The sequence below is a fragment of the Bos indicus genome, chromosome 13 (assembly GCF_029378745.1).
Source record: "Bos indicus isolate NIAB-ARS_2022 breed Sahiwal x Tharparkar chromosome 13, NIAB-ARS_B.indTharparkar_mat_pri_1.0, whole genome shotgun sequence".
Classification (NCBI taxonomy): domain Eukaryota; kingdom Metazoa; phylum Chordata; class Mammalia; order Artiodactyla; family Bovidae; genus Bos; species Bos indicus.
Genome location: NC_091772.1, coordinates 39,903,692 through 39,917,228, shown reverse-complemented (window position 1 = coordinate 39,917,228; position 13,537 = coordinate 39,903,692). Strand labels below are relative to the sequence as shown.

Genomic DNA, 13,537 nt, shown 5'->3' with positions numbered 1-13,537 from the left:
GCATTTATGCACCTAATCTGCAACAGGAAGTAGAAATGTAATATACAGGTCGTAAGAGCAGGCCCCTCGTTTCAAAACCCCCTGTAAGCTTGTCTATGCAACCAGTCCTGATGTTGGATTATAGAGATAATTTTGCCGCGTCTGTATTCCTAATTTTCCGTCCTGGGTATACAATTTTCTTTTATCACCCACGTGACCAGGAAAACATGTAAAGGACTAACAGCGTTGGTGGCAGGGCTTTTCAGGAAATCAAACAGAAACATGCCCAAGGTTTTATTAAAAAAAAAAAAAAACAAGTTTTGCACACTAACGGTCTCATTTTATTGCTAATCTGGGTTATTCTGGCCAGGAACACGCCTGGTGTGGGTAAAGCCTCTCCGTGCTCCAGAATCGAGTCGCACCACCGTGCGCCACCTACTGGGACGATAGGGAACTACAGGCATCTGGTGGCGGCAGAAAAGGATGGTGCCCGGCGGTCCAGCCAGGTTTCCTGCTTCTATGGAGCACTTCCCGAAACGACACGCATGGAAACGATCACGTGGAGGCGGTGGCCGCAGCTAAATGATGCCCGGCCACGCGTACATGGGCAGGTGGTAATGATTGTAGTGCAGGTAGTCAAGGATGCTCTTCTCCACCAGAGGCCTGTAGATGGTTTCCTGGAAAACTCTTTTGAGGTAATTCCTGGGCTTCTCTGGCAGGTTGATTTCCTCATCTTCGATCTGACGGGCTAACTCTTCCATAGAAGGAAGGTTTTCGTCCTGGAAAATAGAGTGAGATGGCAGATACTGATATTACTTGGGCTGAGTGCCACAATATTGTTTTTTTTTTTCCCTAGATTAAAAAAAAATTAAACTGTGGCAAAACACACATAGCATAAAATTTACCACTTTATTTTTAAGTGTCCAACTCAGAGGTAAACGGACCTTCATGTCGTCATGCAGCCATCAGCACCGTCCATCTCGGCGTGGTATGTGCGTGTGAAGTGGCTTCAGTTGTGTCCGACTCTGTGTGACCCCATGGCCTGTAGCCCACCAGGCTCCTCTGTCCGTGGGATTCTCCAGGCAAGAATACTGGAGTGGGTTGCCATGCCCTCCTCCAGGGGATATTCCCCGGCTAGAGACTGAACCCATGTCTCATAGTTCCTGCATTGGCAGGCAGGTTTTTTTTGTTTTTGTTTTTTACCACTAGCGCCACCTGGGAAGCCCTAGAATAATCAAGTTAGCTCTAATTTACCAGAGTGGGTAGCCATTCCCTTCTCATTCTCCCCAGTTGTCACTACTAACCATTTACTGCCCATCCCAGGGTCTTTTGTTGAGGCATGCAAACTCTTAGCTGTGGCATGTGGGATCTAGATCCCTGACCAGGGATCAAACCCAGGCCCCCTATGTTGTGAACACGGAGTCTTAGCCACCGGACCACCAAGGAAGTCTCCGCCCTTCTGCTTTCTCTATGATTTGACTTTAGACATTTCATGTAAATGGAATCAAACACTAGTTCTCTTTTTGTGACTGGCTTAGTTCGCATACCATAATGTCTTAGAGTTCAGCAAGCATAGTAATTTTAAGCTCTTAATTTCCAGATAAAAATAATATGTAGATCAGGCTTGTTTTAAAAATAAGAAAGGTGGTGATTAAACATTTTTAGTTGAAGACTCCTAGATGGTTTACTTTACAGCCCCCAACCAATGGGATTTTTAAAACCTATACTAAATTCTTAGTAAAGGCAAATTTCATTGCTATCTTTAAAGGTGTGGGGCTCAGAGAGAATAAAGTTATTTGCACTTGAGAATCACACACTGTGCACATTTATAACATAGAGATTTCCCCAACATTTTATTATAAAAGGATTCAGACATAGAGGCAAGTTGACAGAGTGATGAACTTGGCACTCGGATACACACTATCTGGTTTCTATGGTTACCTTACTTGCTTCATCACCTATCTGCCTATCTATTGTTGAATAAAGCACTTCATTCATAAAATAAAAATAACTTTAAAAGGGACTTCTCTGGCAATTCAGTGGTTAAGACTCAGGGCTTCCAATGCAGGGGGCATGGGTTCGATCCCTGGTGGGGGACTAAGATCCCACATACTGTGTGGGCAGTAAAGCCAAAATAAAAAGCACTTCACTGAGATTTGAGCTGTGTGCTTTCTGAACACTCCAGTAATTGAAAATTACCCTAAAAGAAGATGGACTTTGATGATGTGTTTATTTGACCTTCCAATAATTCTTTTTTATTTTTAACAGCAAAAAAAAAAAGTGGATAACTTGCAGAGTTCTATTGGATCATTAATTTATCAATAGTAAGAACTTATAGGTAGAAAAATAGATTCAAACTATACGGAGAAATACAGTAATTATCACTTAGTTATATAAGTGAGACACTGCCAGGTGTGGGGATTATACATATATCACTTGAAAGAACCATCTGTGGGAGGCCAGGACCCCAAATCAGATCAACAAAGATGGGAGAGAGAAAGAATGGCAAGTGACGCCCAGAAGTAAATATTAGAGGCACTGAGACATTTGAGTGCCCAAGCACGTAGAGCTGAGGTTGGCTCTTTTTTCCTTAATTTTCCAGATAGATTGTATCAAATATAACGAATATACAAAAATTAGAGGAGACTTGGGGTGGGGTGAAAAAGTGAAGTCAAGTGAAAGTTGCTCAGTCATGTCCGACTCTTTGCGACCCCATGGACTATAAAGTCCATGGAATTCTCCAGGCCAGAATACTGGAGTGGGTAGCCTTTCCCTTCTCCAGGGCATCTTCCCAACCCAGGAATCGAATGAAGGTCTCCTGAATTGCAGGTGGATTCTTTACCAACTGAGCTACCAGGGAAGCCCAACATTGGGGTAATGGTGTAAAGTCACAAAATAGAACTCTGAAATTTATGGAGGACAAATACTGCTCTAGATTGTAAACTCATTTTTTGTGCATTTGCCTCTCCTGTGTGCCCTGTCTCAGGGTGACTACCTACCCCCCCACCAACATGTTCATCTGTGAGCAGCTCACCTCACAGTGCCCCCCAGACAACACATGATCTCCTGTGTCTGGCTCCTTTCAGTTAACTCAGTGTTTTGAGGTTTATCCACTTGTTAGAATGTATCAGCACTTCATTTCTTTTATGGCAGAGTACGTTCCCTGGTACTGTGAGACCACGTTTGTTTATCCACAGGTCCCGTGATGGACATCTGGGTTCTTTCTTCCATCTTGTAATTCTGAATAGTGATGCCATGAACATTCATATATAAGTATTCATTTGAATACTGATTTTCAGTTCTTTGGGGGTATATACCTAGGAGTGCAATGGCTAGATCATATAGTAATTCTGTTTATAAGTTTTTAGGAGCCATCAAACCATTTTTTTCACAGTAATTGCATAATATTTTTACATTCCCACTAGCAATGTGTGAGAGTTTCAATTTTTCCACATCCTTGCCAACACTCATTATTTCCTCTTTTTTTTTTTTTAAAAGTGTAGCCATCCTAGTAGATGTGAAGTGATATCTCATTGTGACCCTGGTTTTTGTATTTCCCTAATGATTAACAATGTTAACATCTTTTCATGTAAATGGGTTTACTTTGGCTCTTAATTTTACTCCGTTGATCTCTATGTCTATTCTTATATAAGTACCATACTGTCTTGGTTACCACTGATTTATATTAAGTTTTGAAATTGCAAAGTGTGTGTCCATCAACTTTTTAAAAGTTTCTCAAATTTAATTTGGAGTCTTTTGCATTTCCATATGAACTTTAGGATTGGCCTTTCCATTTCTAAAAAAAGAAATGGGGATTTTTATAGGCTTGTACACAATCTGTAGGTTGCTTTGCATACTAGTCCTATCTTAACAATCTTTTTAAACTTTTAAACTTGGCACTTTGGTGTTTAAAATTTTTACTTTATATTGGAGTGTAGTTGATTTACAATGCTGTGTTAGTTTCAGGTGTACAGTAAAGTGAATCAGTTTGAGATATATATTCTTTTTCAGATTCTTTTCTCATTTTGGTTTTTGTTGTTTAGTCGCTAAGTCACGTCCGACTCTTTTGTGACCCCATGGGCTGTAGCCTGCCAGGCTCCTCTGTCCATGGGATTTTCCAGGCAAGAATACTGGAGTGGGTTGCCATTTCCTTCTCCAGGGAGTCTTCCTGACCCAGGGACAGAACTACCGTCTCCTGCATTGGCAGCCTACACCCTGGGGACCCACGAAGAGGTGACACAGAGACACAGGACCTGCTCATTTAGGCAGTCAGACCACTCAGCCAAGCCCCAGCCCTTGTCTGAGTAAACCAACGAAGCATCTAGAATGGATACTTGACCGAACATGTAAATTCCCCACAACTCTGGTAAGGACTACAGGTGTTGAAAAAAAATAAAGTTTCATAAATATTTTACTATTTACATGGCAGAGTCAAATTTCTTGCCAAGTACAGAGTCTGTGCAGTGTGCAGCCTCACCTGCAGTTAATTGTGAATTGCTTGGAGAAAGAAGTTTCAGTTTTAAAAGAAGAGTGTTTAGGGACTTCCCTGACTCTCTTCTGCTGCTGCTGCTGCTGCTGCTAAGTCGCTTCAGTCGTGTCCGACTCTGTGTGACCCCAAGGACTGCAGCCCACCAGGCTTCTCCGTCCCTGGGATTCTCCAGGCAAGAACACTGGAGTGGGTTGCCATTTCCTTCTCCAATGCATGAAAGTGGAAAGTGGTTAAGAGTCTCTGCTTCCACTGCAGAGCGCATGGGTTTGATCCCTGGTCAGGAAACTAACATCCCATAACCACACAACACGGCCAAAGTGAATTTTAAAAAAAGACACCAACATTTGCAAAAAACTAAGTAAGTAAATAAAAAATAAGAGGAGTGCATCTGGACACCTGTTGACTTTCCTTGACACCTTCAGAACAACATGTGCACACAAATAGTTAACAGTCAGCTGGCAGATGTGGACAGAAACCATACGAGCATAGACTTCATGCTCGGGGACCAGGAGGCACAGCCCACTACCTGCTTTCAGCCCTCACTGTCAGCTGATAATGAAAGTACAGGTACTTGTAAAAGAGGAAAAGAAATCTGCCTCGTATCAGAGATTTGAATAACCCACTTTCCCTGAAATATCACCATCTATGTTTACGACTCCATAGTTTAAGTGAAGGACAGTTGGTTTTCAAAGTGAAACCATAAAGTGAGAATGTAGGGAAAAGTCTAAATGATCAACAGCTTGTAACTCCTAATTTGCAAGGAATAACTCACATATCCGTTAATCACACTTACCTCCTTGGAGGATAAGATTTGGTGTAACGCTTTCCGGAGATCAATAAAACGATCGTGAAAGAGGGCCATGCACCACGGCTCCGTGAAGTAGCTGGCGAGGGAAGAAAAAGGTGCAGTTAGTTGGAAACCCTCTCATTACCACTAATAAAGTATTTATCTGCTTTTTTTTTGCCTTTATAAATTACAGTTCTGGCTCTTTTGTAATCGTTTGCTCACGAAATGCCTCGCGGAACAGCATGGCCAATCAATTTTGTAAATGGATGTCCCTGATGTAAGGCCAGCTTCCATAATTACATTTAAAGTTGTTTAGTTCAGAGCTGGGGCAAGACCCAGTGAAGAATCCTGATTTTATCAGAATTTAAAAGCCTGAAGACTTGTAAAGAACGGTGTCTCCATTATCTGCCCCCGTTTGAGAAAAACAGATTGCAGGATTAACTGAACTGCTGCATAAACAAATTAAATTTGGGGAGACAATAACACAAATGTTGTTCATCATTAAGGTTTCTGGATTAATAATGACCAGAAAAACAGGCCACCTCGGTGTTGCGACACGGCCTTCGTGCAACTGCACAGACGCCTAATTGAATCTCTCTTCTGAGAGTGGTTCCGCTGGCGGCCCTCTTTTGCTAACTTGGCCCTGAAAAACTATCTGAACAAATGCTTTCTTGCGTGGGGGACAGCATGGCCATCCTTTATTCACAGGGGATTGTCGCAGGTTTGCTGCGTTCTTTGGAAGAACCAAGAACCTCTATTGGTATTTGAACTCTTCCTCTTCACACTCAGTGTCTCGGAATAGGAAACATCTTCAGTGTCAGGCAGGCCCACTGGGGTGACCTGGGCTCCCCTGGCATTCCTGGGACAGTGAGTGGACGTCAGGTGTGTGCCCAGGGGAAGAGAAACTGGTGCCCACATGCAGATGAGCACTTTCTGTTTTTTTCTGATATTTTAAAAAAATGTTTATTTGGCTGCATCAGGACTTGGCTGCTGCGTGGGAGAGCTGCATTGCAACACTCGAGAGCTGCATTGCATCATGTGGGATCTTTTGTTGCAGCGCATGGACTCTCACTCTCTAGTTGAGTTTGCCCCACAGCATGTGGGATCTTAGTTCCCCAACCATGGATCGCACCAGCACCCCCTACATTGCAAGGCGGATTTTAAACCATGGAACCATCAGGGTAGTCCCTGTTATCTGCAACTTGACAATAATTCTTGAGAAGGACATAATGAGCCCAGGGACACCATGGCACTAAAGGACCAGGGCAGTGTCAAGCCCGTGTAGGACCAGCCTGGCTCTCAGCTACACTGCTTGGCACCTATCAGCTGTTAGCTTGTCCAGAATATGACCTAATTTCATGCTAACCCACCTACTTTGTGGTTCAGGTCATATATTCATCCCACTATTAATTCCACTAATATTGACTCCATGCCCATTCTGTGCCCAGCACTGTTCTGGGTACTTGGGAAACAGCAGGGACCAACACAAACATCCCTGCCACTGAGGAGCTTACATCCAACCGATACGTAGGTCCATGTTCAACATGTGAGGGAGAACGGCTTAGGAGGAAACATAAATCAAGTGAGGATGGGAGACGTCAGAGCAAGGCTCTCTCCTAAGACAGTGACTTAGCCAGCAAAGTCCGAGGGATGGGGAGTGAGCCACCTGCGACTCAGGGGAAAGAACCTTCCGGGACCAGCAGGCGCAAAGGCCAGGAGGCAGGTATGTGCCCAGCCCTCAAGGAGGTGGGTGGAGATAAGCAGAATGGGAGGGGGGCAGGAGCTGAGCTTAGGGAGGTGATGGGCAGGAAGGATGCTCCTGGAGGCAGGGGTCCACTCAGCTGTGCTATGTAATTGGTCCACGGCCATCTAGCTCAGTACCTGTGTGCAACAGGCATCTCACAGATGTTCACGGAACAAAGGAAGGAACGATGAATGCAGCCCTGGTGGTTAAGAACCCACCTGCCAATGCAGGTTAGACGTAAGAGATGCAGGTTTGATCCCTGAGTCAGGAAGATCACCTGGAGGACAGCACAGCAACCCACTGCAGTACTCTTGCCGAAAGAATCCCACGGACAGAAGAGCCTGGCAAGCTGGTGGCACAGAGTCCGACATGACTGAAGCAACTTGGCACGCAAGCACGAATTGCACACAGCATGGTATACACTCCACACTGCCTGGCCCTGATGGCTCTTTAATTAATATAAAGTTCTACTCAATAAGTAGGTGGCAAAACTCTGCAAAGTGTCCCAAGATGGGCAGTCGTGCAAAGAAGCGAGCCTCACAGGGACAGGGGGAGAGCTGTGGGTGAGCCCAGGCTCAAAGGGCGGTCAGCCTGAGCCCTGGGGTGTAGAGGGAGGGCCGGGGGTTCCAGAGGGCGCTCGTGCAAACCTGTCAGTGCTGTGACTGACTCAAGACTGCTGAATCCTGAATGAATGGAGTCGATGGAGGTTCTGCCTGGAGTTCTGGACCCCCACAAACTCAGGCCGACATCCAACACCCGTCTGATTCCTGGAACAAAGGCACTGATGTGGAGCCGGCCGCCTGGGCAGGTATCAGCTTAGCCAGGTGATGCTTTGACACATCTCGGATGGTTGCATCATGGACCAAAGCATCAGTGACACCCAAGTGCGTACACTCAAGCACAGCTTTGCCAAGATGGTCCCTCCCTCTTAGGTCTCAGTAGCTTCTAGAAAAGCTTCAGGGAATCGTAAACTTGCAAATCTCAAAACTACTATGCGTGTGTGCTAAGTCATTTCAATTGCGTCTGACTCTGTGACCCCCATGGACTGTAACCCACCAGGCTCCTCTGTCCGTGAGGTTCTGCAGGCAAGAATACTGGAGTGGGTCGCCATGCTCACCTCCAGGGGATCTTCCTGACCCAGGGATCGAGCCCAGGTCTCTTGTGTCTCTTGCATTGGCAGGTGGATTCTTGACCACTGAGCCATCAGGGAAGCCCCTAAAATGCCTGGGTGAGAATTGAATGGGTGCTTTTAAGTTTGTTGCCACCTTTATTGCACAGCTGAGATGCCACCTCCTCACCCCGTATGCGTTTCCATGGCAGCATCAGAGTTCCTAGCCACTTGGTTTCAGGGTTTGCAGCCACAGCCTTCTGCTGCACAGAAGAAGCTACCTTCCTGGTGTCAGCACAGCTCTATTCCAACTGCCCAGGTGCCGCTCAGGTGCGTCCCTATTCAGCACCCTCACCGCCCCAGCCTCTGTGTTACCTCTTGGACTCCTTGTCATTTGCTTCCAAGAGTGGACTCTGGGGAAACCCACTTCTCTTAGAATGAATGCCCCACCCAGGGGCCCATCATCTAACACCCAGGTCTCTATCACTTCCATCCGTGAGGCTGAGCACAGAGGCCTGGGGAGCCTTAACCCTCTGAAAGGGATCAAGCTGGTCTGCATGGAGACTCGGGGGTGGAAGAGGAAGCTGAGGTTCCTGCAGGTTTCCTGCTGCTGCTTTGGAGCTCATGGCCCCTCCAATGGCCTCCAGCAGCAGTGGCACCTGGCAATTCAACGACCGCTATGCTCCTGACAGCCCGGCCAGCGGTTTGCAGACTCAGGAGACCGGAAGTTGCTGTCCTTTCAGTCTCGCACCACTGCCTCCTGGGGTCAAGCACTTGAGGATCTTGTCCAGAAGGTGATAATCTCTGCAACCAGCTGTTGGCCACCCATGTTCCCAGAGTTCGTCTAGTTTAAAACTAAACCAACCAGCTGTCATCGACAGCTCCTTCTCAGTTTGACTGCAGCTTCAGTGGTGCCACTTACAAGGAGGTGACAGAGTGCTAGCGCCCACACTGGGGAGCTGGGCGTCACCACGGAGCGTGTGGGCATGTTGTCTTAACCGTCATGGCAGGCGGCACCCGTCACAGTCACAGGGGAACTAGAGTTCTGGAAAAGCCGCAACGCACTGCCTTTCCCAGCGAACTGTGGGCTGTGGGGCTCCCAGGTATCCTCCCTTCGCCCGGGGTGGGGGCTGCAGCTGTGGGCTGAGGGGTGCTGACCGGAGGTGGCACAGTCAGGGCACCTCCTGGGGGGCCGTGTCCAGTTCAGACTTCTCCCAGCTTCAAAGCTGCGCTCACACTGCCTGCTGCTCCGTCTGCTGTCTTCTCCCTGCGGGGAGGGTCTCAGGCTCCCTCAAGACACTTCCCACCCCGGCCCTCCTGCCTGTGGGCAGCCCCAAGGACCCATATCCACGTCTTCACCTCCTCTGGTGCCATCCACGCTCAAGTCCACACAGACCTCCTCTGTGGAGCTGACTCAGGGCTTGAGGTTTCCACCCACTTCAGTGCATGGAGCACTCCTGACGGTGCAGGGAAGTGCCCCAGGGTGTGTCTTGACCTCTAATGCAATGTGGGCAGTGTGCCCCATGGTGTCCAGCACAGGCTGGCCCTCGGGGGCACTGAAGGAGCAGGTGAGGACACCTGGGACTGCTTCTCCCTTCACCCCCTCCGTGGAGCGCTTCTGCACTAGAGCAGTGACCCTGTTTAGGGTGGGTGAGAGCCGGGCTTTAGAGAGGCACAGACCCCTGTGGAGTCCTCAAAACCAGCCTAGAAATATGGAAGCAGCCTTCGCTCTAAAAATCAGAAAAACTTTGAATTTAACCTCGAAGGATGAGGACATTGAGTCAAACAAAGATCATCTCCTTTTGATATCAGGATGTTAGAAAGAAGTTTTATTTTATGAACTTGTAAATCTAGTTTTCCTACCCAACTGAATGACTTCTGTGCTTCAGTTTCTTTCCTTCTCTGTAGAAAGGAGAGGGGCTTCTGGAATCCTTGCCAAGGCTGGCTGGAGTCGGGGTACCGTCTGCATTAATGACCCCAAGAGCTATGGATGATTGGCATAATTCTAGGCTTTGGGGAAATGTATACTTCCATGAACAATGTGAATTTTAAAAAAATAGAGGGACTTCCCTGATGGTCCACTGGCTAAGACTCCAAGCTCCCAGTGCAGACGGCCCAGGTTTGATTGCTGGTCAGGGAACCAGATGCCACATGCCACAAGTTAACGCTCTCACCTGCCACAACTAAGACCCGGCGCAGCCAAATAAAAGAAACCAGTTTTAAAATTTAAAGAAATAAAATATAGCAACTTCTTTCCCAATTTACAATCAAAAAGGGAAGACTAACAGGACTACTGAGTCACCTTCATAGTTGGTGGCCTCAAAGTCTTCAGGAGACCCAGCTGGGTAAGAGCAGGGCTATACCACGGCTTCTAATTGGCTATGCAGATTGGGGTTCCCACATCACTAAATGCATTTTTAAACATCTGTGAAAAAAAGGTTACACAAATTCTCCAGGGCCCAAACAGAGGACATGACAGTCTCTGTTCATTTTGCAAATGGTTGTCCTGGTTTATTGGGGGGAGACTTAAATTCTCCATTACTTTTGCAAATGATCCACTTTTTCCCAGAAGGCCTAGGAAAGGTCAGCCCGTGGAACTGAATTAACCATTCTGGTCGATGTGGTCCAATCATTAAGGAATTGATCAGACTTCTCCAGAGCTCAACCTCATCTGGTCATTCAACCTCATGGATCGACACAGTCACATCAATGGGGTTGGAACCTGGTAACCAGCCCCGCCACTGGCAAGGGGAAAAGACGGACTCAGCGGACTCAGCCCCAAGGCCAGGGCCCTTCACCAGCAGTAGGGAAGGAGAGTTGCAGAAGAGCAAGGCCCACCTGGAAATGCCAAACTACATACCACTGCGAAAAGGGAGGGAGTGGGCAGAGAAGAAATACACCTCTCTCTCCAAGATCTCCCCCCCCCCTTTTTTTTAATGAAAAGCATTCTAATTTTATCTTAGTGTGATAATAGTCAATTTTTGCTTTGGGACCTGATAAGAGGGTTCCCAGCTGCTACTCACTCACATCCAGAAGTTTATTTGAGCCAGAAACTCGCTTAAGCATTGCCTTTTCTCCTGGGGGGTGGGGGCGCCCGCAGGCCTTCCCGGGAGTGTGATGTTCTCACAGAACATCGCCTGATGTTCTCTAAGGTGCTGTCCCTTTCCTGTGTGGGCAGCACCTTAGACTCAGGGTGGGGACAGATATTCTCCTTCTACAAGGAGGCTGGGGGCGCTGTGGGGAGGGCCTTGGCCCTCTCATAGACACTCCACACACAGAAGGAAGAAAGTGCAGACACCCCGGGGGCCAGGTGTGACCTGGAGAAGGGAAGCAGTGGTCCCTGGCCCCAAAGGGCACACACTGAGGTGGATGTGTGGGGGTGTGGGGGCAGGGGACCGGGGTTGAGGCGGAAGGCCAAGTGAGTCTGCATCCTTCTGGTCACTGCATTTCCACATCCCCTCCTCTTAGGCAAGTGTTTGCCAAACTTCAGCCTCTAGGGAACCCATCAGTTTTCATACAGTCTGAATTATTCATTTTTTCAAAAATGACCCTTGGATTGATTTGCTTTTTTTTTAAAACAGAAAGAATGTCCACTGTCTTGTTCTAAGCAATCACACCTGTGAAAGCGTGGGTCTGATATGAACCTTGCACTTCTTGTCTTATTCTTACTGAAATGATGCCATCTTTAGTCACGTGTGCCTCTACTGCCTAAAGCACCTCGCCTGCTACCGGGGACGATGTTTTTTTCTTACTCGATGGTGGAGGCACCTCATTTGGGGACACAAACTCAAAGACACTGTGCTGAACAGTTCCTGTGCATTATCTCACGTCATTGTGAATCCAGTCCTCTAAAGTGGGGCTTGCTGGCCCATTTTACAGGTGAGAAGATAGATTTGGAGAGGTTAAGTGACCTACTGTCACACAGCTAACAAGTGGCCAAACTGCATCTTAATCATTATTCTGCTTGATCTGACAGTTCCAGCTCTGAACAACTGCACAATCAAACGTCATTTCCTGAGTCTTTCTAGCAACTTTCTGAATCACCCCAGTTTCCCTAGTACCCCCTGCATTAGGCAGATTAAGTTTGTTTGCAGTTATAAAAATATTCAAATTAATCCTGGCTTTAAAAAGGCATAACTGTAATTTTCTCATATAAAGAAAGTCCAGGTGAGGTGTTAGGGGCTGACATGATGCTTCCTTAGAAATCAGATCACAGCAGAAACCATAGGGTCCTTGACCTCATGGAGCAAAATGGCTGCTGAGTTCCAGTCATCACAGACATGTTCTTGGATGGAAAAAAGGAAAACTGAGGGTCCTTTTTCTTTATTTTAGAAAGCATTCCTAGAAATCTCACATAATACTTCTATTTATATCTTACTGCCCAAAGCTTGGTCAAATGGCTTCCTTGGCTGCAGGAGAGCCTGGGAATCATTGTCATCTATTTTAGGTACAATAACACCCTATAAATCAGGATTCTGAAGAGCAAAGAGAGAAAGGATGTCATCTGCTATGATACCCAATAAACTCCATAGCATCTACTTAAAAACCTTGTCTTAACGTTAAATCTATGAAAATTGGGAAAGTGTGTTAAATTGAAGTTCCCAGAATGAGAACATGTCTTTCACTAGATTCAAATCTGTCCCCAAATTAACATTCTGGAAACACACACACACACAAACACAATTTTCTGTATACGACAGTCACCTCCAAGCCCATGGGAGACCCTGGTGTCTTCCACGTCCCCATCTGGCCCAAGTTGGCTTAAATGCAGAGGAGAGAAGAGAACAATTTGTGTTCCCATTGTGAGGGTGCATTCTGGTCGTTTTTATTCTGCCCATAAAAGAAACTGGATTCGTTCATTTCAATACAATTTTCAAAAAAATAAGAATAGGAACAAATAAGCATTTCCAGTTAGCCGTAGGTTTGCTTGGAAATTAAATTCCACGTTTCTGGGGCGGTGGATTTACTCAGGGATACCATGTATTATAGGAGCAGATGCAGCCCATGACACGCTGCGACTAAAACCCCAAACACTGAAATGGAAGTTTGACGTGACTATTTCCTGTGCGACTTGAGTTTGCCAGAATCACTATCAATAGTTCATCTATTGCTTTGAGGCATATTTAGAAAGATAAGATGAAGGATTTTGAAAGCAAAATAAACTAGTTATTTAACGTGTTAGTTGCTCAGTCATGTCCGACTCTTTGTGACTCTGTGGACTATAGCCCACCAGGCTCCTCTGTCCATGGAATTCTCCCGGCATGAAAACTGGAGTGAGTTGCCATTCCCTTCTCCAGGGGATCTTCCCAACCCAGGGATCAAACCCAGGTCTTCTGCATTGCAGGCAGATTCTTTACCGTCTGAGCCACCAGGGAAGCCCAGTTATTTGATAATCAGTTCTGTCAACCTGCCTAAGATCTGTATAACAGA

At 46.5% G+C, this 13,537-nt stretch overlaps 1 protein-coding gene across 2 annotated transcripts in view; it reads right to left on the bottom strand.

The window, feature by feature from the left end:
- Nucleotides 1–297: 297 nt before the first annotated feature.
- Nucleotides 298–13,537, bottom strand: part of CFAP61 (cilia and flagella associated protein 61) — a 247,992-nt gene continuing 234,752 nt past the window's right edge. For both annotated transcript variants that reach the window (XM_070802104.1, XM_070802105.1), the window contains 2 exons: nucleotides 5,262–5,352; nucleotides 298–758 (listed from right to left, as the gene is read on the bottom strand). In XM_070802104.1, the coding sequence (XP_070658205.1) occupies nucleotides 558–758; nucleotides 5,262–5,352 (292 nt within the window). In that variant the 3' untranslated portion in view covers nucleotides 298–557. The remainder of the gene's footprint in view (nucleotides 759–5,261; nucleotides 5,353–13,537) is intronic.